Source organism: Melanotaenia boesemani, chromosome 22 (assembly GCF_017639745.1).
Source record: "Melanotaenia boesemani isolate fMelBoe1 chromosome 22, fMelBoe1.pri, whole genome shotgun sequence".
In the NCBI taxonomy this organism is placed as follows: Eukaryota; Metazoa; Chordata; class Actinopteri; order Atheriniformes; family Melanotaeniidae; genus Melanotaenia; species Melanotaenia boesemani.
The window spans coordinates 24,478,815-24,505,708 of NC_055703.1; the positions used below are offsets into that span (position 1 = coordinate 24,478,815).

General features: G+C 37.8%; 1 protein-coding gene across 1 annotated transcript in view; it reads left to right on the forward strand.

Annotated features, from left to right (window-relative positions):
* The window catches only part of LOC121633539 (E3 ubiquitin-protein ligase TRIM9), a 70,238-nt gene that overhangs the window by 13,280 nt on the left and 30,064 nt on the right, over positions 1-26,894 (forward strand). Inside the window, exons 2-3 of the mRNA XM_041975657.1 lie at positions 17,142-17,237; positions 22,954-23,076. Of these exons, the coding sequence (XP_041831591.1) occupies positions 17,142-17,237; positions 22,954-23,076 (219 nt within the window). The remainder of the gene's footprint in view (positions 1-17,141; positions 17,238-22,953; positions 23,077-26,894) is intronic.

The following is a 26,894-nucleotide window of genomic DNA, read 5'->3' on the forward strand; positions in this document are numbered from 1 at the left end:
AATGGATTATGGTTCACATTAAAAACCTTTGGATAAATTATGTTAAGAACATGTTTACTTATCCGAATAAACTTCCAGGTTTTCTGAATTCAGTAAAACAAAGAAATCATCCAGAGGAGAGGGGCAGCGCGTTTGTCAGTTTAAGATAAAGATCAGTGCTGTTATTAAATGCTGGTAGATAAAGGTGAGTATGGATTTTACATTCCTTGCAGGCGTCGCATCGCAGATTTCTCATTACAACTAAAAGTGACTTGTGGCTTGACTTGGACTTGCAAAAATGAACTTGTGAACATCTCTGCTGGCAACACATATTAGCACCAGAAGTAAAGAAGACCCAAAAGATGTTTTCACTTTAAGAAGCATTGTGAAAGAAATTTAGCTGCATATGGTAATCACTCACATATACTCATACAATAATCACATGTATATTCAGTTTTCTTTATTAATTTATTATTTTTAATCCATTCACTTTTACATTTTCATATTGTGTGTTCTCATTTTACAGAATACTGAAGTTACAGTTTTCATTGTGTTTGCATGTGTGTGAGGTCAGACTGACCACTTTCTTCCCAGAACTCTGATATGGCAGAGTTGAGACTGGTTTTCCACCTGCTAGATAGTAATAGCTGTTTGAGATATCAGCTTGTTGTGCTATGTGGGCTTTGTCTGAAAACTGGAAGAAAGTGGCGCCACTCAGTCTTCTATTCCTCATATTATTATTTTGCTGTTTGACCTTCGGCTGGGGACCAGCTGAATAAAACAGTTTCTCTCTGATGAGAAGTCGGGACGACCACTCTCTTACTTGCAAGTAATTCTTTTTTCAATACTTCTCCTGTAAATAAACCTTATATTACTTTTACTCATTCCAGACTCTTGGTAATTTTTCTACAACAGCAGATAAAGTAAAAAAGCAAACAAACAAACAAACAAACAAAAAAAAACCTGTCTAAACATGTTTGAAGCTGTCAGTTCTGATATAAATGAGCTTTCGTGTGTAAAAAAAAAAAAACAAAAACCTAGAGGCAGCAGGCTCTGGAGCTCTCACATTATTCCATGATCCTTCTCGTAGCCTGATAGATTCTGTTTTCAAACCTGTGTTCCCTGCTTTTTTACAATTACCCAAAACCTAAACAAACTAACAAACAAACAATAAATAAATGAGTAAGTACAATACATTACAATACAATACAATGCTGGCAAATGTCTTCCAAAAAGTGGGAACATCAGGAGGTTCTTCTAGCTAAAGGCTTGTCTATCACTGACGTATTGCAAGCTGACAGCGTTTTGGACACCCAGAAATGGAAAAACATGACAGATGTAATCCAGAAAGCATTTGTTTCATGTCCCAAACAAATGTGTCTGTTGAAAAATTGAAAAGGGGGAACAATCAATCTTTTGAATGTTAAGCAAATGTGGATAGAAGTGTCCCATACTACCGCTAAATCTGTCCTCAATCTGTCCTGGTGTGTTCACAGCTGTATTTTACTTTAGCAACAACGGAAATGATGGGGCTCTAAGAGGTTTCTACTTTAAGAAGCAGATAAAATATAAAAACTTTTGGATGCAATAATAACCAGCTGACCCTAAGTCATACTATGACAAAACAAAGACTGTGCCATGGAGTGTCTTCTTTCTGCTGTCTGCTATCCAGTGCCTCAGGCTCCACTACAAGGAATTACTAGAATTATATCAGCAAAAATAACCGCGGACATGCTGTTGAGGTAATCTGGAGTGAGTACAGATTTGTGCCGACTGGCTGTGCTTGACTAACCTCATTCCAGAAGGCAGCAAGCCGACCACATCAGGTCTGACTCGCTCGTGTCTTTCCTTCAGCCCAGCAGCATGAATGCATGGTAATTTGTGTAGAGAACATGTAGGGATGTTGTATTTGCTTTCATGAATACCCAACAACTGGCTGTAATTATTGCATAAACCTGCTTAACATTAACACTTATGATGCCATTTCTCAGAGAAAACTTGGCCTCAGTGAGCAGCTTTTTCCTGATCAAGTTAAAATTTTTATGTCTAAAATTTCCCAGTTTACTTTACAAACACAAAACATCTCCAGCAACAAACAAGCTCAACCACTCAAAGGCTGGCTCAGCTGTCAGAAATGCTTGTTCTTCACTTCATCTGAGCTCTACATGTAGATCATTTATTTAACAGATGTTTTTTTTATCCACAAAGGAGGTTCAGCAGCATGGATATTTCAATAATCCTCCCCAAGAAATATACAGAAACATTGAACTCCTGGCTTGATTAATAAAACCAAAAATATCACACACGAGGAGGAGGAGGTTGGAAGCTGCTGCAGAAATGTTGTGTCTATCATATTCGCAGAGTAATTGTGACAAGCGTCAGGTTATAATGATAGTGAAGAACGTGATTGGCTGTTAATTGTCATCTGGTTGCCAAGGCGCCCGGGGAAGAAGCAGCAGCTGCTGAGAATCATGAATGAATAGTCGGTCTGAGGTAATGCTGTCCTCTGTTTACCCTAGACTTACTCAGATAAAGACTTTACTTGATAAAGACTTTAAAAAAAACTCAGTTTAAAGCTTTAGATTCTAAGAGCATTTTGATCTGAATATTTTGAGCTGCTTTTACTCAATCTGGAGAGTTTAAAAAGCTATTTCCAAACTATTTAAAGCCTGTAATTTTACAGTTAGAACGTTTATTCACAAGTGGAAAAACACTGAACACAGCTGCCAGTCTTCCCAAGAATGGATTTCCCAGCAAGTCAGACCATGCAATGTGAATGGAAACTGCAAAAAGACCCAAGAGACACATCTCAGACTCTACAGACCTCAGTTAGCATGTTAAATGTTAAAGTTCATGACAGTACAATTAGAAAAGAACTAAGTATGGCTGTCTTGGTTGTCTTGCAGGAGAGGGCCTCTTTTTTCTAAAAACAAACAAACAAAAAACAAAAGGAAAAAACAAAAAGAAAATACTTGAGGAACTATGTCCTTGGACAGACAAAACCAAAATAGAGATGTTTGGTTATGATGCATCAATGTCAAGTACAGCTTAGCACAAAACACTCATACCAGCTGAGAGTCATACAGCAGGACAGCAGCCATGTTTACATGTGCAAAGTTTCTTCAATTATGTCTCAATTCCTGTTCGGGTTAGCGGGACAGTGAATTCCAACAAAACCAAGCAAAAAAAACACACACAAAAAAAGACATTACACAATAAAAGCCAAACAAAAACATGATTCCTGTTAAATCCAATCAGATCTGCGTTGGACCATAAAACAGTGCAGTGGAAGAAGAAACTGTTATTTCCAGTGTAAACAATCGCTGCTGCGTATTTACTGATGTCCGACCAATTTCAGTTTCTCCACAAAATAATATTTTTAACATCTTAATCAATCAATCAATTTGTTTATTTGGACGAAACAATGCGAGCTAATGAACTATTTATATAATATGAATGTAAACATGCTGGTTCACAAGCCAAGGATAATTTCCATCCTTTGTCCTCTAGTAGTGTATTTATATCACATACCAACCAATTCTGTTTTAGACGTAGCTTAAAATGCAGACTACATTATGGGAACTACGGCTAATGTAACAGGCATTAAAAATGAGGATAATTTCTACCTAAATTTCAGAATATGTGTTTTCATGCAGCAACTTTCGGCATAACTCACCCATCAGAATGAAGTTTTTATCCAAATGAGCACAATCGGATCAGAATCTTTCAACTGGTATGTTGAAATGAAGCATTTTTAATCAGATCAGGCCTTTAATCTGAATACTTGTTTCAGTGTTAACATGGCTAACGATCCCAAACACAGCAGAAAATCTGGCTGGAAAAAAAAAACAAAACAAAACAAAACAGAATCAAGGTTACAGTGGTCCAGTCAAGCTTCAGACCTTCGGAGAGCTGTGCAGAAACGAATGCTGCAAACTTCAATGAACTGAACCAACTCTGTAAACATGAGTGGGCTAAAATCCCTGCACAACAATGTGAGAGGCTGACTATGTCAAAATGAAAACAGTATTTTAAGAACTTGCTACTAAAAATCAATTTAAAAAAAGCCAGAAATCATGGGACAGACCTTTGTATTTTATTGTTTTTCTGTTAAATAAATTACATGGTGTAATTTGTTTTGTACTGTTGTTCATCTGAAAATTGCTTTACCATAATCTAAGACCCGGTAAGAATCAGATTATTTTCTTAATGTCCCAGTATGCAAAACATACACATAACTTAATAAAATGATGCACTTTCTTATGCATATGATTGTATCTTGCATTGTGCTGTCAGTTTTGGAAAAAGGGAAGGATCTGTGGGCTAAAACAGAAAATATCTCCTGAGACTCAAGCTGTAATGGTATGGAGTTCTCCTTAAGAAAGATGTATGCTGTGCGATATTATCTACAACTTTAACTGCAATATCTAAAACCTAAAGTTAACCACTGACTTTGTGGGGGCTTGATAGTCTTTCCCACATGAGGGCTCAGTCCCCATGACACAGATTTCTGTCCCCACAATGTCATGAGTAGAAAACACTCCCAAACACACACAGAGTGACTAAAGGCTGAGCTGCAGGACTTCTGCAGTGAATGTAGGTTAATGCACACTTTACTGCACTTCCTCTTCTTTGCCGAAGCGTCCTCTGGAGAGATGCTGCATGTGTAACTGTAGTAAACTGTGTGTATTTAGAGTGTCTGTTCTGGCATCTATTTTGGCTTGCAGAGCGAGCGCTGATGCCAGACCTCTGAGGAGAGTATAAACGTCCTACAGTGGAACAATGAGCATTGTTACCATGGTTACACGTGTTTGCTCATTCATCAGGACCGTTAAATGAAACAGCAGATCATACACATGCAACGTCTTATGTGTTTCTACTAGCATCTATTTATTTGTCATGTCTGAGATCTTCACACGGAAAAATGAACACGATTCCCATGATAGTCCCTAATAGAGTTGTTACCCCCAAAAAACCTAATTTGAACTTATTTTTTGACAATTATGCCCCAACGAGCAATACCTACCCCCTGCATTTATTAATATAGAAGATTCTTGGATCAATTATTGATTAGAGGGGCTGTTCTTCTTTGCTCTGCAGCACATTTGTTGCCCTGGTTTTCTCTCTTTAGAAGCTAACCCCATGAGAAAATCTCAGCCACTAGTTCTGTCTCTAATAACTGTTCCCTGCTGACATATGTGAAGAAAGTCATTACTTGAGTGAGAATTGTGCACTGGTTGGAAAGAACAGAGATTAATCGTAGGGTGGAAACACTGAGAGCATTTTATTTATGTACTTTTTTCTGTCTTAAAAAATGAACTTGAACTTCACCTTTTGCTCATACATTAGTTAAACATAAATCTTTATGAATATGTAGTAGTTGCTGACTCACAGATGAAGCAGGATTGCAAAGCCATCAGCTTTTTGCCTGGTTGCCCTGGACAGGTTTTTGATGATTTGCGTTTAGAGTTAAAAGGAGACGTGAAGCAGTTTTTGTGTCACTTAGTGCTCAGTGTGTAGCTTAACATACGCTTCAGTTACATCCCTTTTTAGCCACATTAGGATCTGAGTTTTAGGACTACAGTTGGTCAAGTATTTTAGTACAAAGAGAAAAAAAGCACTAAATTGCCATCAAATTTGTGGTGAGACAGCTGTTGTGAAAACTAGTCCCGATCTGAATCCCTCACGTGTGAAATGAAGGAAAAATGAAGGAAAAAAGGACTTTTACTCCAGAAACTGGGGTTTAAGTCACATGTGAGAGTAATGTGATTATTCTTTGTAGATTTCTTGTTACTTTTTGCATTTTTGGTTGGTGTTTGATTTAGTTTTGGCTTGGAAAACCAGTTTGCATCCCAATGACGAATGAATTTTGGCGTTAAATACCCATAAAGCTAATAGCACTCTAATCAGCTGCTTTTAGCATAATTTCTTTGTAAACATCGAGTCATAACTAGTAGGTAACATAATGGAAATAGTAAATACTATGGCCATATTCCTTTATATACCCCTTCTTTTTGTAGCAGTATAGTGGTATTGGTCTCTTGCTTTTCATGGAGTAGGGTGTCATCATTCACTCACACATAAATGATCATTTGGATGGTTCAATGAAAACCAATCGTTGATTCCAAAAAGAGAAATTCTGCTGTATCCCAGCAAAATTGAAAAGTCCCAAAGGAAGAAACAGGATTTGGTCTTTGTGCCACCTTAACATTCCTCTTGTAAGATTCTTTGTATTCTGACAGAAGCCATTAGGTCAAACCTGTGTTTGGCCATACCAGCTCAAAGCGATGCATTAATGGCATTTATATATATTTATTTATATATTTTATATATACTACTCTCACTCTAAAGAGAAGAAGGATCGTCCTGCTTAGTTATCACTGTTTGTGTTACAAATGAAAAGATATTTAACCCATCATATCGTAATTGTGGCTCCTAAACCTTGTGAAACATCTGAAAATGCTGATTGCGAAGAGGAATTAAACATCTAAATATAACAATGCTTACACTTAGAAAGGACTCAGCTTTTTACCTTAAAGTACTTTGTGTTATTCCTCAAATTCAAATATGGACTTTCTTGTTTTCTCAGCAAACATTTGTGTATGTATTTTCATATTTCTGGGTCTATTTTCCCACCAAGGCAACTCAAAACCCCAACGTCAGCCCCTTCTGTAGTGGACAGGATATTTTAGATGTTCTGCCAAAATATCAGATTATTACATAAATCTTTTCCAACATCATAAATGTTTTAATATTAAATGTTTATCAGCTTCTATAATTTCAAGTAAACAAGAAAAACCCAAAAATAATCAGAGCTGCAACCACATTTTGTACTAAGTGCTAATTATGTGTTGTTCACAGCCTGTGTTAGAAAGCTTTAGATCTCAGTCTGCACTATAACATATTCTGACTTCTTAAGAATAATGTTAGCTTCACATGAGTATTACCTCATTGGTACATTTGATGTCAGATAACGTATTGTGGCTCTGGCATTTAATATGTGGCTCATACTTGAGGTGTTGGTGCAGAGCTGCAGCTCACTGTGGTGTATTAGCTTTAAAATGGCTGTTTAGCAGAGCAGCAGAGGATTGGGTGGCTGACCGACTGTAGATGAAAGGATGAAGAGGAGAAAGGGGAAAAGAGATTGGTTTTGACCTCCACCACACTGCAACAAAGCCGGTTGAGTAGGTTGAGCGAGAGGAAAGGCTGATTGTTCTGTTGCAGTAGTGCAATGCACACGGCAGCACTGTGGCTAAAACTAAGGATAAATGGAAATGTCTGCTTTGTTCCCACAACACTGTTGAATCTGGATTCAGCTGATATAAGAGATTGGGAGAATTTATTTATACTGGTTCTCTTCAGGTCTTCAGAGATGCAGAAATGCCTGAATATGGTTTATATAGTGAAATACAGTGCCTGGTGTTTAATGATGGGAATTTTGGAAAGAATATCTTAAGAGATCCAGTGACTCATGAATCTTTGATTTTAGACCTACGCTAAAAAAATCCTGTATAGAAAATCAAAGACAAACTGCTTAACAGTCCAAAGAATTTAATTTCATCGCACAGCTGATTTGTAAACTTGACATTTTGAGTTAGCTCAGCTTTTTTGAAAACTTTTTGCACATCTAACTTAGAAAGAGATGAAGGCTTAAACCAACAACACAACAACAAGATGTCGGACCACAATTCAGGCTGCTGAGCGAAAAACTCTGAGAGAAATTTCAGAGACAGGAGACGCTGGACGTCCCTCTGCTGTGATTTGTGTTTTCAGTGATTTCTTCATCAAAATGAATGCAAACTAAAGAGAGTAGAGTATTTTTAATATCACATTTTTAACGCCAAAGCAAATGTTTATCAAACAAGGCCACTTGTCCTTCCTAGTTGGGGTTCCCTATAGCATAAAGTCCTCTCAATACCACCTGCGGTTTTCCAGGTAGCTAAATGGTTAAATCCCAAATCTGGTAGACTGGAAAATACAATTAACCCAAATACTCTGGCTTATGTTGGGATGTTAAAGCCAAACCAGGCCAATAGTTTGCCTAAATTTTTGTTCCTCACCTGGGCCAGTTGTTTACATTATTGCTACTTAAACACTACTGAATTGTAAATAATTTAATAAGACATGGATCACTCAGTTATCCACTTAAATTTAGATTTCATTTAGTTTCTGGAGTACCAGCATCCCCAAATTTTTATCATTACCTTCCTGTAAGTTTCACTTCCGGATGGCGCTGCCATCAACGTGGGCTTTTTCTGTCCTGTTATTAGCAGACACTTTTCAAAGCTGTACAGAAATGACAGCCTAGGAAATCTATATTTTTACTGAGTCTTGTGGTGTAAATGAATGAGATCCAACACAGAATGGTGTGTGGGAGCTGTGACGCAGAGTGGAGGTGGCTGCTTCCTCTGAAATGTATCAAACTCTGTGGGATGCAGACAGACTCACCCTGTAGTCTGCTTCCATATCTGCTTGGGTCGCAGGGATTTTTTTTACAGCGGACTATGCATCTCCAAAGAGCAGAGCAACATGGTGCCCAGATGTGCTTTTTATTCTAAGGTGCTTCATTGATTTCTGGTGATTTTGCACAATGAAGCAGTGGAGGCCTTTTAGAAACTGGTCAGAGCACCATGCAGCAGATGTTTTGAAGAAAGAAGAGGCAGTATGTTTGGAAAGTTAATCACAAAAGTTCAGCACATTTTGCATTAAAAACTCCGCTAATACAGAAATCTTACTAGGAAAAGAAGCCATCAAAGCATTTATAGTCACATTTACATGAGAACAGAAACAGGAGATGCTAAGGCTTATAAATGCAAATGGGAGGAAATTAAAGAGGAGGTGTGGAGGCAAAAGTAAAAAAGGGAGGTTCAGCCCCTCCTCCTCTTGCTCCTGTCAATGTCCCCCACGGTTATTAGTTTTGGCAAGGTCAACGCTGCAATCAACCAGCTGACAACTGAACACATAAGAGCTGCATTGTTCTCCTGTGTGGTGTTTCTGTTGTTTCTGTTTAATGCTCAAATTCTGGGGAATATGTGGAAAGTGCAAACAAGGACAAACGTTTGTGTCTATAATGCAATTAGTTGCAGTTTCAGCGGAGATTAATTATTAGGGTGTCACTATGACGCCATTTAAGATGAATAGGTTTTCGTTGCATCCAAGCAAAACTAATGGGAATGACAACAGTGGTTTGATTTCTTTGTCCAGGCCCTTTTTTTGTCAGCTTTTGTGCACACTTCCATTAAAGAGGCAGTTTTATGACACCTCATTTGACTCTTCTAAAACAGAAAGCTGAAGAACTTCCAGCAAACAGCAGATAAGAAGAGAAATGCTGAAGGAAATAATATATTAACTTTCAATGCCTGCTGTTTATTTCTAAAATTATAACTCTTTAAATATGACTCTCAGATGGTGTATTTTGGTCTAACAGAGCCCCATAATGACAGAAATGTAGGAATCTCTTTTCATTGAATATTTTCTGTGAAGAGTGTGCTACATCTTTCTGTTCTGTGCTTTATTTACTGATATATCAGGAGTGTTAAACTGACTTGGCAGCGTATAAGATCCAAGCTTAATTCATATTAATGCATTACTGCATCGCTGAAAAGGTTGCCATGGGAATGCAAGACATACAATTTGTACTATCTAAATTTTATAGAGAGAGAAGTCTGGGCTTCCCTGCTTAGGCAGCTGCCTCTGACTCCCGACCCTGGAGAAGTGGCAAGAAAAGGAATGGATAGATAAGTGATAATGAGTGGAAATGATAACTGCTTGTACACAGTGTTATTAAGAAATTTATTATTAAAATCAGGAAATTTTATATGATCTGATATTGCTATAGGTATATATATATATATATATATATATATTGCATCACTTAATGGTAAAAACTCGGTTCAAACCCCTGTCACATTCTGATAGTTGTCTTCTGCTCCCTGGTGGACCCCTTTTGCACTATAATAATATGGAATATCACAGTAAATATGTTAAATATACAAAAATTATATTTTATTTTTGTTTTGTTTTGTTAAAGGGCAAAATAAAGGCTTCAGATAAAAAAAAAAAAATAGAATTTATTTAGCCATTTTCCTTGGGTTGGGCTTTAAAGGGTTAAAGGTGTGATCTTTCTTAAGGGGTTGAAAAAGAGGATGTATGTGAGGTTTTGTTGCGTGTTTATTTCTATGTCTATGTAACTAAAAGAATAATCCTGTGTTGTGAGTCTGTTGTAATGGAGCAGACTGTCATTTAACAGCTGTTTTAAGACCTGAAAATGTTTCTGATCCTGAATCAGTTTCATGTATCCTGCTGTTTGTTAAGCTGAATAATATCAGTGAACCATCACAGATGTGCCTCCATAAATGTCACTGACCTCTCTGAATGTCACAGACTGAATAAAGAGCCCTCCATTACTCGTGTAACTACAAAATAAGGTAATAGCACTTGTCGTTGAGAGCAGAGCTGAGGGGTGCTGACGGTGGGGAAAAGAAAGATGACGCTCCTCTTTGGAGGAGTAATAAAGGCTGAAAAAAGGTCAAGGGGAGGAGAACAAAAGAAACAAAGCATGGAGGAAAATGGATTTCTGTTCTGCAGATGCGATAAAATCTTTTTCTTTTTCTATTTTCTTATACTGTTTTCATTTATGTTATAATTTCTGAGTTCATGTGTTGTTTTTTTGTTCCAAATGTCTTCACCGGGTCGCAGCCTCTTTCCTGCCGGCAGCATGTCACAGTTTCACGTCGACTCAGTTCTACTGGAGTTTGCTTTAGGCTGACACATTGGGACCAGAGCCAATTATAGTCCTGGATCCTGCAACGACTGAGTGCTCAGGCTGAGTAAGAACAAGAGAATTATGAGGAGTTACTACCGGCTTTTGTTGAGGGTGTCAGTCGAACTGAGCAGGTTATTTCTCACAAGAGCATCCCTGTGGGACAAAACCGGACATTTGACAGGCATCATAGTTTCAGCCGCTTCTACTTCTGGAATAAAAACGTTGTATTGCAGATCAGTCAATGAATCAGACTTCTTTTGTGTAGCACACTTCATACAAACTGAATTTAACCCCTTAATGTCAGAATTATTAGCAATTTTATAGAAAAAGAAAATAAATACAAGGAAAATAACAAGAAAAAGATTGGAATAAAATAAAAATGAAATATAAATGAATATCAAATAAAAGAATAACAATAAATAAATAATTTAAAACTAAATACATAAATATGAGTGTAATAAAGCAAATCATATAATTATAAAATAATTTAATTAGCTATAAAAATAAAATAAACAACAAATGTCATTGCAACACACTTGTTTTAATGACAAAAAAGATTCTGTAAAAGAAATAAAAAGTGACATTTTAAATCCTGAAGGTTACTAATGGTTCATGAACATAAATAAAAACATCAAAGAAATGAAGAATACATATGATTAAGAGGATATTTTATATGAAAAAAATAAATCAAAATCAGACGTACTTTAGTGACCCTACACGAGAAATAACACAGTGTTAGAGCCAAAAAAAAAATAAAAAAAATAAAAAAAATGCATATTAGCTAATGATTTCAAATAGAATCCAAGCCTAGAATAATGTATAATGCTAAAAATGCATCATACATATACAATTAACAAATATGCAGATAAAAATGGAAAATAAAATAACATTTGGTGTACTTGGTGTTAAATTAAAGAGTCTTCCACAAACCTGAGGGTTTTTAAAACAAATACAACACAAACAGAACCAAGACCATTAGTAGTTTTATAAGCCAATAAAAGAGCCAGTAAAAGTAACCAGTGCTGAGACTTTAAAAGAAATCTAATACAAGCTCTTGTTTTGGTCCTGTTGAAACAGGGTTTTGATGCAGTTACTCAAACTGAGTATGAAATGATTAAACTCAGACAATATTCTTTAAACTATAAAATCTGTGCTGTTATTTTTGTGTCAAACTTGCTTCCAATGGTTGAAAATGCCGCTTGCAATCACACCATCCAAATCTGCTTCCTCCTTCAGAGGATGTTGTGACTTTTAAAAAGGAAAACTTGAGAATAACTTTTGGTTCAGCATGGTAAATCATTATCTGCCTTGCACAGTTGAGAGCCGTAGCTTGTAGCAATGGTTCCCAATTTAAGTCCCCCAGGTTTGGCCCCAGGATTTACACAGGTACAAAAGCATGATTATTGTAGTGAATATAATCATATTATTAGAAGTCAGTGTGAGGATAAAGAATATTATTAACTGTTTTTCCACAAAAGGCTGGTTGTGTTTGACATAATTACAGAAACCCAAATATTTCTTACACCCACACCCACACACACACACACATCTCACGGCCTCTCCTGGAACCTTTAAGTACAGTTCAAGCCCCTGGGGAAGCATTTGCCCGAACACCCTGTAGAGGACACCAGATAGATAAGTACACAGAACATTTCACATTTAACCACATCTTGCACACCTACATTTACACACACATTTCCTGTCTTTAACCAGGAAAACTTTGCTAACACTTTTCTCTTCTACAGGCATCCGGAAGGCAGAATCATACATGTCATTACTCGGTTCAATGTAATCAAACATTTTGTGCGCAACTCTATGCATATTAAAGTGCAAAATCTGAATTAAAGTGCAAATGTGCCTAATTAAACAATCTAAAGTGCAAAATAACGATTTAATTTAGACATTTCATGTAACAAACGTACAAGCATCGTTACAAGCACCAACACAGCCAGGAGCCGCCCTGTTCAGATTCTTCCACATATTTCTGATACTGAAACCATGTGGCAGTAAAATGCAACAACATGTAGACATGCATTTGCAAAGCCCCAACTCAGATAGGTTTCTGTATTTAGCCAGACAAGGACCAGACATATTAATGGACATTTTCATATAAATATGTAAGATTATAGCTAGTGGCTAATTTCCATCTTTGGCCCCTGGGCAGGTAGATGGATTTAAGGGTTTTAGAAACGCATTCAGACTTTTAATCTTGATGTGTTCAAGTCAGTTTTGAAAGTTGCAGGTGAAGTTAAATGTTCTCTCTTTTTGTTTTTTGGAGTTTTCTTGTTCTGTTTCTGTTGCTCCATGCTGCCACTTTGACCACGTCGCTCTTGGAAAACTACCCGAGCTGTTGCCTGGCTGAGGCTTTACAGGCTGGTGCTGCTGCACCTTTGTTTCTCTCTGCCTGTCACACAATACAAGCTGGGATTAATTCCAGCCCCACATCACTCTGCTGCAGTGCAAAAAGAAAATCAATGACTGAATAAATCATGTTTGCAGCAGTGAACGAGCGAGGTGGCAGGCTGGTAGGCAGAAGTAGCTCAGAACTTTGACCTAATGAGAAACGCTGCAGTTTAATAAATGAAGAACCAGACAAGACAAATAAGAAAGGTGCCAGACCAGCCCTCACATGGCACATCCGTCATCCCCTTGTTAGCATCTTGGCATGTGTGCACACACACACATACCCAGGCCAGACAGCTTGCTGGGCCAGATGGCCTCTTGGTGAGGAGCAGCAAGAAGCTCCACAGAGGGGTTGGGTTGATTTGTGAACCACAACGTCCACACGTCCCTCCTCCTGATTGCACACAGCATGTGTATGGAAGAGGGGTGGACGGGGAAAAGATCGCTGTGGCTGTGTGGGGGTGGAGTACTTATTGTGGAGATGAGGAGAAAAGATTATGATGCTGTGGCAGATTTAATTTAAGATGTAAGCGGGACTAAGTGAAAGTAAGAATTTTACAGTATTTTACATTCCTGCATAATCACTGATCAGGGTCAGTAGAAACATTGTGGTATAAAAATAAAGAGTGAAAGTTTAATGGATTGTGCACATCAATGAGATCTCATTTATTAAGCTCCAGCTGTTTGAATTTAATTTTATTCTTTTCTTTTTCAGTTTTAAGACTGGCTTGTGCTAATCCTTTGAATCTGCACACAGACCCTCGATTGACCTTCGTGAAACAAAATGACAATCACATGTCAAGACCCTGACCTTTGCTGCTTGCAGCAAATACTGCTGTTATTTATGTTTTCAAGCATGAAGGAGGGCTGCCCTCTTCATATACTCTTCTTGATCTGATGTGCGTGTGTGTGTGTGTGTGTGTGTGTGTGTGTGTGTGTGTGTGTGTGTGTGTGTGTGTGTGTGTGTGTGTGTGTGTGTGTGTGTGTGTGCATTCATGAGACCACCGTTCAGAAAAGGGAAGCAGGTGGGTAATATGGGTGTGACATCAGAGGAGCAGATTCATCACAGCTTGGCAGGAGTGTTATCAGTGTGTGCCTCCTTTGTCTTGTCTTTTCTTATTTGCCAATGACGACTGAACACACACCTACACACACACACACACACACACAAACACAAAGACTAAACGTCTTCCTAAGTTGTGTTGAATTTATTTGGAGTGTTTTGGCCTCGAACTGTTTCACTAAGCAGGGTTTCTTCAAATATTGCGGAGATATTGTTCTTCTCCTACAAATACCCTTATTTAAAAAAGTATCAGAAATAAAATATAGTTGATTTTTCTGAACAAAAAGTTTGGCCAAAAATGATGCATGGCAAAAAAGCAGTGTTAGTAAAATGTGTTTAATGATGCACTTGTCTTTATTTTATTTTTTTATTATTTTAAATAAACTGATATTTAATTTTATATTATTAAACATTAAATAACAATTTATTTGGTTATTATGTGATTATAACATACACTGCTCACATAAGCTAGGATTACTGTATACCCATTTTTTATAAAAAAAAATGGTTGCATTTCTGTAAATCTACAGTTTTAGTTATGTGCCACTTGACAAAGGCTTTTTTATGGGTCTCTGGAGTGTCACAAAGCCCTATAATCATCCTGCTGCCCCCACAGTAATCAATACAAGCCTGTGGTGCATGTCATATGTGTGCAGGAGCTGGCTGGGAGATGCTGTTGGTAATGGTAAGGTTAAAGGTAGGATCCATGTTTGGAGTATTGCCTAATTCACCACCTTAATATGTTAATTTTAATAGTTTTATTTACTTTAGTTCCTTGGTGTAATTGTTTGACTGGATTTTAAGGCAGAAAGCAGTTAGATTTATGCAATAATACAAATGTATACGTTCTTTGAAAATAAATTTCTTTGAGCCATCGCAGTTCAGGTCTTAAATGAAGCAGAGGAGCAGCAGGGGTAAAAGCTGTTAATTAACCCATATTTAAGGGATGCCCACTGTAACTACTGGCCATCAATTTTTTATTTGGGCTCGCAGCTGCAGGATCCAGATATGAGGGGTTTATTAGCTGCTTGCTGCAGGGTTGATCCTCAGCTTTCAAGAAGGATATAAAGTTTTAAAGATATATTTTTAAGTGCTTAGTTGAAAATATTTTGCCTCTTTTTTTCTAATTGAGCCGTTAACTTTAGATTAAGTGTTAAGATGTTTAGTAACGTCTTCGTTTTTAGCTTTTTAAACTCTTTTAAATTAAGTTTGAAATTTTTATGATACATTACTGATAAAACCTAATATTTCAATTTTTAATAATTTGATTTTAACAAAGTTTTATAACTGTTTTAGTGAAATCATGATAAAATAGAGAACTTATCCACAGTCTTTTTATTCATCCATCCATTTTCCATTCTTCTTAGTACAAATCATGTTTGTGGCTTCACACATGCACGGGGAGAACATGCAAACTCCACACAGAAAGGCCTCCGTTTGAACCCTCCCCTGAAGCTCGAACCAGTGGCCTTCTTGCTGCGAGGCAGCAGTGCTAATCACCACGGTGCAGTCTTTTTTTTTTATCTGAAACAACAATATGTCCTTTAAAAAAAACTGTAATTTTATGTGTTTTCACATTTACAGTTTTTTCATGTTATTTTACATAAAACATACATTTGCAGCCAATTTCAGTAATCATTGTGGTATTTCCTTATAGTTAAAAAATGCAGGAAAAACTGTGAAATAATACAGAAAAACTTTAATTTTACAGTGTTTTTTTTTTTTAACAGTGTAGGAGCAAATATGAGATTTAATGCCTCTTTTTATTGTTTTTCCAGTTTATGCTTTTACGTACTTTAAAGCAGGTTGTGCAGCATTCACTTCATATGAAAAGTGCCTTTCAAGTAAAGTATGATTGATTTATTGATTGATATAAGCTCCTAGATGCTCCAGTCCTATGAGCCGATGAATGAAGGACTTCACTGTGAGTGGTCGCAGTGGGTTGCAGGAGTGGCTGCCACGAACATCCCTCTTGTTGTTTAAAGGCCATTCTTTCAGAGAACCTGCTAATATTCCTTGGAGTATAGGGCTTTACAGGATTAAATACAGGTCAACACAATTTCTCAGACTTTTCAAGAGCTGTTAATAGAAATAATAGATACTACAATCAGTGCATCATCAACAATCATTGTATGGAAATTTGGTAAAATAGCAACATGTGCTTGAGTTTGCTCGGACTTTTGTTTATATATTAAACCAGAGGTGTTATTATACTCTTTTTTTTCATGTTAGAAATCCTTATTTTTTAATGTAAGGGTAATTATGTTAACATGAATCTGTGCATTAGCAGGATCATATGTCATTTCACTGTTAATTCCAGGTCATTTGTTTAATTTAATATAATTTAAATGTGTGTTTTTTTGCCTTAAACAGTTGGAGAAATGACAGATTCCTCAGATTTTTATTCAGATCTGGAAAGATGATAGAGATTATACAGTAAATCCCTTTTTTATATTGAGACAATGCAGTGTGTGATTCTACAGAAGTAGTTTCTGGTGAATTTGCTTTAGGCCAGGATCAGGAGTAATCTGAGCATCCATGAAGAATACTGTGATTACATAAGCAGCATCCTCAAAAGAGCCTCAGTGCATCACTGGTTGTACTGGTTTGCCTTCAGAAGGAAGCTGGGATTATGTTTTATATTAAATGAAAACAGGAGGTCAGTTTTAAATCAGGGAGTCTCCTTTTTACAGTAAGTTAAAGGTGTGTTTGTGCAACATTTCCAGTGGATTTTAATGAAGGTTTCAACTTTTACTTCACTAATTAAAGGATGAAAGAATTTTGATTGTGTGACAAAGATAAGTTTAACTTTCCACAAATTGCCCATTAATTCTCTTCACGGTACACTAAAATGAGAAAAGTGACCTGAAAAGTCCCCCTCCCTTTGATGTTTTTTAATCTAATGTGCCTCCCTTTGCTGTGTCCCTGCAGTGCCAGCTTTCCCAGGCTCTGAACGGCGTCTCAGACAAAGCTAAAGATGCAAAGGAGTTTCTGGTCCAGCTCAAGAACATGCTTCAGCAGATACAGGTAATAACACACCTACACACTCCCACATTCATCTATAGTTGTTTATACATAGCTGAACATCATGGATACCACGACAGCTTGATTAGCATCAGAATTTGATCACATTGCCACTGATAAATCTTTCATGTACTGCAACATTTCCCCCTGCAAGAATAAAGAATTTCTCCTCAAATATTAGCTTCAGTAACCTAGAATGTATCACAGATGTTAAAGGACTGAAGCACAAAACAAAAAGCTTCAAAATCATATCACAATATCTCAAGGAAGATCATCATCTCGTAAAATGAGACATATTTCTATATGGGACATAATATCTCAGATCAGACTTTCAAACCAGTTATATGAAGCCCTCTTTTCCTACTTTTTGGATTGCAGCAACCTTTGCTCAAACGTTTAAATATGAAATTTAGCAAGCAAAATATACCTCATATTGGTGTTTCACAATGAAGTAAACCAAGTTACAAGCATGCATCCATGTTCTGCTGCTTAGCTGAGGTCGGGCTGTGGAAGCAACAGGTTCAGGAGGAAGACCGAGATTCCTCAACACTCTCCAGCTCCTCCTGAGAAATCCCAAGCCAGAGGCGATAAATAATCCCTCCAGAGTCCTGAGTCTCTCAGTAGGATGCGCCTGTAAAACCTCTATGTGATGTTGGCTAGGATTATCTATCCCCTCCTAACCTTATAAAGCACGACCCAAAGAGTAATCGGCAGAAAATTCTACTTCTTTTTTTTTTTTTTTTTTCTTCTAACCCTGTCCTGTCCAGCATCCTAACATACAGAACGGTGGTCTGTGTGCCATATTTTGCTTGACAGATTTGCTCTACCAAGGGAGACATGTTATATACATGGCTGCCCTTGATATTTTTATTATTTTTATTGTAATCTTATTTTCTTTAGTCTTATATGTAAGTGCCGAACCTGCAGATAAACGTATCTACTTCTTTTTTCTAAATCTAAAGTCCTTATTAGCAGCTTATTAGTGCTTAACTGCATGTTTGGTTGAAGCTGCTCAATAAAGAAGGGTTGGGGAGAGAGATTTATAGACAAAATGTGAATGACAAATATAATTTGCATCTATGTATGGGTTGTTACTGTGTGTGTCAGAATTATTGTAGTGCAACAGGTATCCATCAGGGGGCAGAAAACAACAGGGTTTGGAGCAAAGTTATTACCTAGGGTGATGCAATAGGTCATAGAAAGTGTATCAACCTAATCCATCTCCACTGAATCAAAGCAAAGGAACAGCAATTTCCTTCCAAACTGCTTCTTCACCTGAGGCTGAGTCTGACCACCTCCGAAGGAAACTCATTTTAGCCGCTTGTATCCACAATTTTATTCTTTCTTTTCAGAAGACCCAATTCTTGTAAAGCGAGGGATTAGACCTGGATAGACCAATGAGTTGAAATGTTTGCCTTTCGTACCGGTGCAGTCATGTCAAACTCAACCATTAATAAGCATTTTTTAAAATAAAATAGATGACCAAAAGTATTAAATACATAAAACAAGTCATAATATGAATACAAGTACACAAACAAGAGCAAGAATCAACACAGAATCAGTTTAAAGCCAAGGAGAAGACAGCAAAAACTTGATCCACTTCAAGTTTCAGTCTATGTTCTGGGTCCTATAAAAGCAAACAATAAGCAGACCTGAGAGACTATCACAGCATGTTTGGTTGAAGCTGCTCAGTGAGGAAGGATGGGGAGAGAACTTCCAGAGATTTATAGACAAGCATTTAAAATTGATCCTGAAACACACCGTGAGCCGCTGAGTTGAGGCCAGAATCAGGGTGATCTGCTGATGCCGATGTGCACCAGTTAACAAACAAGCCACGGCATTTTGGATAAACTGTAAAAGCATGAATGAAGCCTGTTTAAGACCAAGATCAAGAGCATCACAATAATCCAAGTGAGAATGAAGGCAACTATGTTTACTGCCTCAAATGAGAGAAGCTGTGATGGCAAACAAACCAGTATGTCAAGCTTAGTCCTTTTGTTTCCTCTAGATTTGCAACTGTGGGCTTTACATAAGAGTCCAGTGAGCCCAAGTCCATGTAGTTGATATGATCAGTATCTCTTGGACCATCTAGGAATGGGTAAAGTAATGTCTGATGAGGAACTGTACAAAATTAGAACCTAAAAATGCAAACCTGATCAGTTGATGGTGATAAAGGACACCTCTATCAATGGTCAGCGTCAGCAGAATGGAGGGATAGCCTCCAGGTTCACTTTAGAAACACCATGAGGATCAAGAAAGAAGTGAAGCCCAACATAGTTTATCATAGGAAGAGTGAATACTTCACTATAAAACTTACTTCATCTCCATAGAAAGTGAGTGAGTTTGTTTGTCTCTGTGTTGGCCCTGCAACGGACTGGAGACCTGTCCAGGTGTACCCCACCTCTTACCTGGTAATTGCTGGGATAGACTCCAGTTTCCCTGCTACCCCGAGTTGGAAAAAGCAGTATAGATAATGGATGGACAACATTTTTGAAAAAGCTGACTTTGCATTATTAATAATAAGTTAAACAAAGCATGGTGACATTTTTCCAGTTTACTCATTTGAATAAGTCAGTATCTAAATAATAGAAACTCTATCAGAAAAAAAAAGTTACGTAAAATGTTTCATAGTGTGGAATTATGGACGGAAAAGTCTCTGTCACCATCAGTGCTCTTCTGTCAGCTGTGGATCTACATCTGATTAGCTCCCTCCAAAAATCCCAGCATGTGTTCAGAAGCCGAAAGGACCTTGTGTTCTTGTCAACCTCCCACAAGCAGAAGCAGAAGTAGCGTGAAGTTGTTCCTGTTTCTCCAAAATCTGCGACAGCCGAGTATGACTGAGCGGACACAGTGATGGCCTCTCTTTTCTTTCTTATACTGAACTTAGCTTATTTCTTTTTAGAGATTTATTCTCTTACAAATGGGTGTTTTCCTCATCGTAGTAAACTTAAAATCATTTATGTTGTCATTCTCTTGCTAGAGTGCAGAAATAGATGCATGAAACGACCCCAAAGATGCAGCTTCTGTTTTTTTTTTTGCTGTCCAAGGAGTGAGGATTCCTGCTTTTACTTGTTTTTTGTGTTGATATCACTGTTCATGTCTGGGTAGAACCCTGACAGGTCAAGGGCTGATATCTGTGTTTGATCAGCGAGCAAATCTTTCCCCAAAGTACTCAACATCAACACAAATGTTTTTTTGGATAAGTTTTTCCTCCTTTTGGGAACCTGCTGGTGATAGATGATAAGCTCTAAGCAAATCCATCACTGAGAAAGACTTGGACTCCATACTTAGCAGCCGGGATATAAATCCACTAAATCAACACACTAGAAAACAAACACTATATTCCAAATGTGTGGAGTGTGCACAGTATGAGTGTGTTTTCCCTTCAGACTGCGTTACTGTGCAGATGATCTCTCTGCAGCATCAGCCAGTCACACGGACAAAACACACACATGCACGCTGATATATCTGCAAATGGCACATGCAGGAATTAAGAGTATTAGAACAAAAAGAAGAGGATTGTGGTTTAAGTTAAAAAAAACTCTTAGTGTTGCTTTGCTCTGAGAGCCAGAGGGCAGGGAAAGAGATGGACGGATGAAGAGTGAGAAAGGGGTATGACTGAGTGTTAAAGATCTACAGCTCTCATCATCTTATAGATCTAAACTGTAACCCTGATTGAAGAAAGCTTGATTGGAAATCACTGCAATCCAAAGACCACCCACACTGTGCCACTGTGTACATTTTAGCTGCTCTCATATTAACTGCAAAGCCACTTTGTAACAAGGATCTGATGATGATGATGATGAAATAGTCAATGACTGTATGTCCAGTTGTATGAACAAATGAAACAGCATTTATTAGTTGATAGACTGCAAAACATCTGCGTTTGTGAAACATTTTAGCTACAAATGACTGCATGTAGTGTTGCTCTGGCCCGGCGCCCTGACCCAAACAGAAAGCTGCTCAGCGTCAGGGAGTGTTGGTGAATCAGAGCTCACAACCACAACTGTAACTGACAGGATGGTATTTTCATGTGTTGCATCTTGGGGGGAAAATGGTGGGGAACGTGGCAGCTGTACAAACAGGCAGCATACATGATGAATGATTTGCTCATGTGTGCAGTCTGCTGAAATAATGAACTCTCTATATTCATTTTCTGTGCAGTTGAGGAGAAAATAGAGCAAAATGTTGTTAATGAATTAAAATATCAATAACAAACAAAAAGCGGCTCTGTGTTGCTGAATGAATAAAAATACACCAACAGACCTATTTTAGTCTCACTTTCAAGATTCATTTTGATCTAGCTCTCTCTCTCTTTCACTCTCTCTCTCTCTCTCTCTCTCTCACACACACACACTAATACAAAGGGGTGTTTATTTTTCTTTTACATCCATTTAAATCAGTCAATTAAATCCGTTCCTATTTTTAGTTGTGGCATATTTACTCTCAGTGCTCTGGGGGCTACGGCATATTTAAAGCAGGAACCTCGGCTTCCAGGAGGATATGATAACATGAAGGGATGACTTTCCCCTGCATCCTGTGGGGTTGTGTCGGGATGTCTGAACCAAGTCGACTTAGGATCCCACAAGATGGTACCTAAAAGTAAAAACAACAAATGAATGATTTGAAGAGGGACAAGAAAAGTTAAGTTTGGGTAAAAGATGAGAGATGAAGGATGGATGAGGGAGAAAGGAGGATGCATGGGTGGATAAATGAACGAGAAAAGGAAGAAAAATGGAAGGATGGATAAGGGAGATGGGAGAATGGACAAAGGAGGCTGAAGAAGGAAGGAAGGAAGGATGGATGGATGGATGGATGGATGGATGGATAAGAGAGCAAAGGGAAGGAAAGACAAATAGATGAGAGAGGGGGAAAGAAGGATGGAAGGATAAATAGGTGAGGAAAGATGAGGGTTGATAGAGGAAGGACAGATTTGGGAGTGAAGGAAAAGAGAGTTAAAGGATTTATGAATGAGGGAGGGTGAGGACGGATTAATGGACAAAGGAGGAAAGGATGAATGGATAGAATAGGTTGTAGGTAATAAATGAATGAGGGAGGATGAATGAGGACAAAAGGAGGGTGAGTGAGTGAGTGCACCAGGTAAAGAAAGCCAGGTGACCAGAGATGTGTTTGAGACAAAGTTAACAGGTTAACTTTATTTCTGATAATTATGAATTTCTGAGATAATTAGGCTAGTTAATCATTTTTGACAGATCACAGACGTCAGCCCCACACAGCCGGACTCAGACTGAGCTGCCAGCTGTCTCAGTCAGATAAAATCTGTCAATCTCATGGGTTTTTCTGCAAAGAGCTTTCAGTTTCAGAGCCTCCATGTGAGATATTTCAGCTGCCATGCTTGTTGCCTAAACTATGTCACCCTCATGAAAATGCAAAATAAACAGCCAGATGTTGCGTTCCTGTCATTCCTGTCTGATCAGGACTAATAAAAATCTATAATTCCTGCAGAAATATTTCACACAGACACTTTTCCATCGCATTCAAAACCAAGTCGTTTGCAGGTGTAAATGAATATGATCAAACAGTGTAAAAAGGGTTTCAGTGTCAGGAGGATAATAATTAAAAATGACTCTTAAAAGTGAGTTTGCAATAATAAAATTATGAGTTAAAGATAACAAGGGGAATTGGTCATTTAAACATCTCATGTTTTGGGGTGAAATGTTGCAATTTCCTCTGACCTTCTTTATTTTTGCTGTTTTAGGAGAACGGCGTGGAGTTCGAGGCTTGCTTTGTGGCGCAGTGTGACTCTCTGATCGAGGCCTTGACCAGACAGAAAGCTAAACTGCTCACCAAAGTCACCAAGGAGAAGGAGTACAAACTGAAGGTGAGACTGGCTGCACGCTCATCTAGACCTTTGGCGAAATACACCCCTGACATGGAATGAAATAAAATGTGAACCAGGTCTGAGCATGGAGCTGGATTAAGATGAATATTTGGGAGCATCATAATTTAATCTTGACCTTTCATGGAGTTTGCGTTGGACAGGTGCTTTACAGGAAACCAATAATGTAGTAGAAATGCGACTCAGCATTCCATGTCCAGGTAATTTGTTTCTGGTTTTCTATGAGATAATTTTTGTCCAACAAATCATACCAGAACCTGACCAGAACTGCTTCTTCTCCATCGTTACCATGGTGACACAATGTGTGCATGACATCAGGGCTTTGTTCACCATTTGGGGGGAACCCGGCTCTTGTTTCCATCTATACTTTCATGTTTCTCTATTGTAAACTTTATTTAAAACATGTCTAAAAACATCCTGACTGCAACAAGCTCACAAGAGAAGTGAAGATTGTTGCAATGCAAAACACTCTTTAATAACTTAGATCCTTACTAGCTGCTCATTGTGTTTGGTGCAAGTTCCTACACCTGCCATCAATTTCTATGTTAATTAAACATTTACTGTTCTGATATTTTGGCACTAAAATCAAATATATTAACTGTTCATCTGTGTGGATTCATTCCTGATATGTTAATATATTCTGGGATTTATAAAAGGAAAAGATAGATGTCTAAATATTCAGGATTAACTAATTAATTTAATTAATATTGTTTAATAAAAACAATATTGGTCAGTTCCAGTCTGAAACCTCTGAAACCAGTAAACAGTCCTGAATGTGTGGCAGAACAACACTGGGACTCATGTTAACTAGAGATCAACAGACATCTTAGTCTGCTGGAAGAAGGTGATGAGGTGATGTTCTCATCTGCACATGGGAGCTTCATCCAGATCGGTACTGCTTCATTTAAAACCCTGCAGCCAGTAAACCTTTCTACATGAATTTTCTCAGGTGCACCACCTCACCTGTTCGTTCATGTAGCCGACACGATGTAAATGCAGCCATCTTTACGTCTGCTCACAGAGAGCCCAAACTGTCCTTTAAATTCAAACCACGGTCAGCCGGAAGCACATGGCCTGGAAAAGTTTCTGCAGAGGTCCGCTGTTCTCTGTGTTTATCACTGCATCGCCTCCACGACGGAAAATGTAGGATAAAAATCTGTTGGTTGATTTTTATGGATGATCATTAGAGCTGCTGCAGCCGAGAGCCAACAAGAAACGATGTAAAGACGAAATTATTGTCAGAAATTGTGAATAATCAAAACATTATCTTACTACACTATTACTACTTAGTGCTACTGCTCCACTTGTATTGTTTTTTTTTTGTTCGTTTGTTTTCAGCCTCTCACCTGCTAAATGCTGGGTTAGGCTCCTGCTTCCACCCTTAATGGATGAAGCAGTATAGATAATGGATGGATGTTTGTTACCTTCATGAACACCTTGTCATGCTCTATTCTGATTGAGGGGGAGGGGTAAACTGTCCCTTTTGGACTTGCAGGGTTTCCTCAGCTGGTAACATGACACTTTTTGGATGCATTGCTATGGCAACAAGAAATGTGTTGACAATGAATATTGTTTTAGTCACTGCCTAACCATTATGTTTTCCAAACTCAACCAAGTACCTTTGATTCATGTGTGATGAAGTAGTGGTAGGAAAGGAAGGACGTTGAAAAACAGCAGTTTTAAGGTTGGACTTGAATCCCATGTGTGGGAGGTGAATGTCTATCCCCCTCATCAGAGAAAATGACAGAAAATTCAGTTTAGTTGTGGAAAATTGGCTCTACCAGATGACAGAGCTGGCAGATAAAGGGTTAAAAAATGGTTTGCAAATATTGTTGCCTGTTTTTCTCTTTTATTTACTTTCATTTAACAAATTCGGTCATATATAACTTTTTAAAATTCAACATGTGGAAAAACTTCAGTTCTAGAAAGTTTTAATATCAAATTTATTTAATGCTAAATTGTTAATAATTAAGACTGGAATAAATATCCTTAGGTGGCTTTGAGGAAAATTTATGTATAAGGAATTTTAATACTTAAATAAAAAAAGAGATTTGTCCTTTTTTCATTCATTTTTTTGTCTGTAAATCCTCTTTTGGGGGTTTTCCAAAGTGTATCACATGGACGCCTGCCCAGCTTCAACGTGCCCGCCGACCGACTGACCGTCTGGCTGATGGTGGGGGAAGGGGGAGGAAGAGGAGGATAGGGAGTGTATTTGGACAGAAGCCCCAAGGACAGCTGTTGTCATTATCTGCAGGATGGAGGATTAATTTAGAGGGCAAAGATCCACAAGATGGAAGAAAGCTGAGAGACGAGAGGAAAAGATGATTGGAGCTGCGTCATTAACCAAACTCCAAATCATAAATACTCGTCTGGAAAACATGGACCACTACCTGATTTAAAGATTTGATTTGAGGCTGCTGTGCATATAAGCAAAGAGTTGACGGCTTGGCATTGAAATTACGTGTGTGTGTTCTGTAAAACCTTTTCTTTGTACAATTACACACATGCAAGCATACATGCATTTACTTTAAACCAGCAGACATTTTTTATCCGTTCTGTCAGCATAAAGAGGAAATGTTATCTATTGTATTCGACATGGTGCAAAATTTGAGCTACTTTTAATTTCCCACCAAAATATTACATCAGCAACATCAGTAAAATCAACCGGCAGAGACTTTGGCTTTATTAAACATTTACAGCTGCTCACAGCTATTAGAGAAGGCTACTGAAGATCATTATGTGGTTAAAGTTCCTTCAGTCAGAAAATGAACGTTATTAAAAAATAGCCGGTTTCAATAATATGAAGTTTAATCTATTTATTAACCTTTAAGACTCCGCTAGATCTCCAGTGACTATGAGCGATATCGCTTGAATTATCAATGATTTCTCAGGAACGGTAGTGTGTAGCTCTGTGGGGTAAATTGTGATGGATATTTTACCCTTTAGTTGATCTACAGAAGTTTTCCAGGTGTTTATATTTGTCCATCTAGCCACAAAATGTAGTGTTTATTCAGTGACTCTAGTAAATCCACAATGATAACACCATTATTGATTACATTTTCATTATAAATAAGATCACAACCACTTCTTTGTTGCTAAGAGATCTCTGTTTTTGTGAAATGATGATGAGGCCACTTCCAGGCAAACTTTCCACCAATCAGGGAGCTTAATCAAGGGAGACGGTATTATCCAATCAGGAGCAGCCAAAGATCAACAAGTGAGCAGAAAGTTCAATGTGTCTGAAAATAAGAAAAATAGTGCTCCTCTATGGCTGGAATAAACACATAAAAAATGTTTTCCAAACACTTTATGATGTGCAGATTAGAAAAGGCTTGGTCACTCTTTATATGTGTGTCATTTCTATTACGGTTAGTAAGAAATTCAGTTTTCTTGTTTTGGTTGCCCCTTATGCTGCTCTATCTATTGATACGTTCGTATTAAATCATTTTAGCCTCAAAATCTGACAACTGGGGCTCTCCTGAAACATCATGTCTGCATGTTTACTGGGATTAAAGGGTCCAGCTTCTTTGTATTTTTACATTTAAAAAAAGAAGAGGCGGAGCAACGACTTAAAAAAAAAAAAAGACTGAATTTTGAGGGTTAAAACAGAGCGATATATATGTTGGTAGATACTTTTCCTGACCTGAAAATAAAGTTTTAAAACATCATTTGGATAAAAAGCAAGAAAATACAGGCAATCAGTACATGATCAATGCACCAGTTTAGGGAGCAAAACACACACACAAAAAAAATCATGAAATTATGCACAAACTGATTAAATGTGCTCCTGCTGGTGGGAT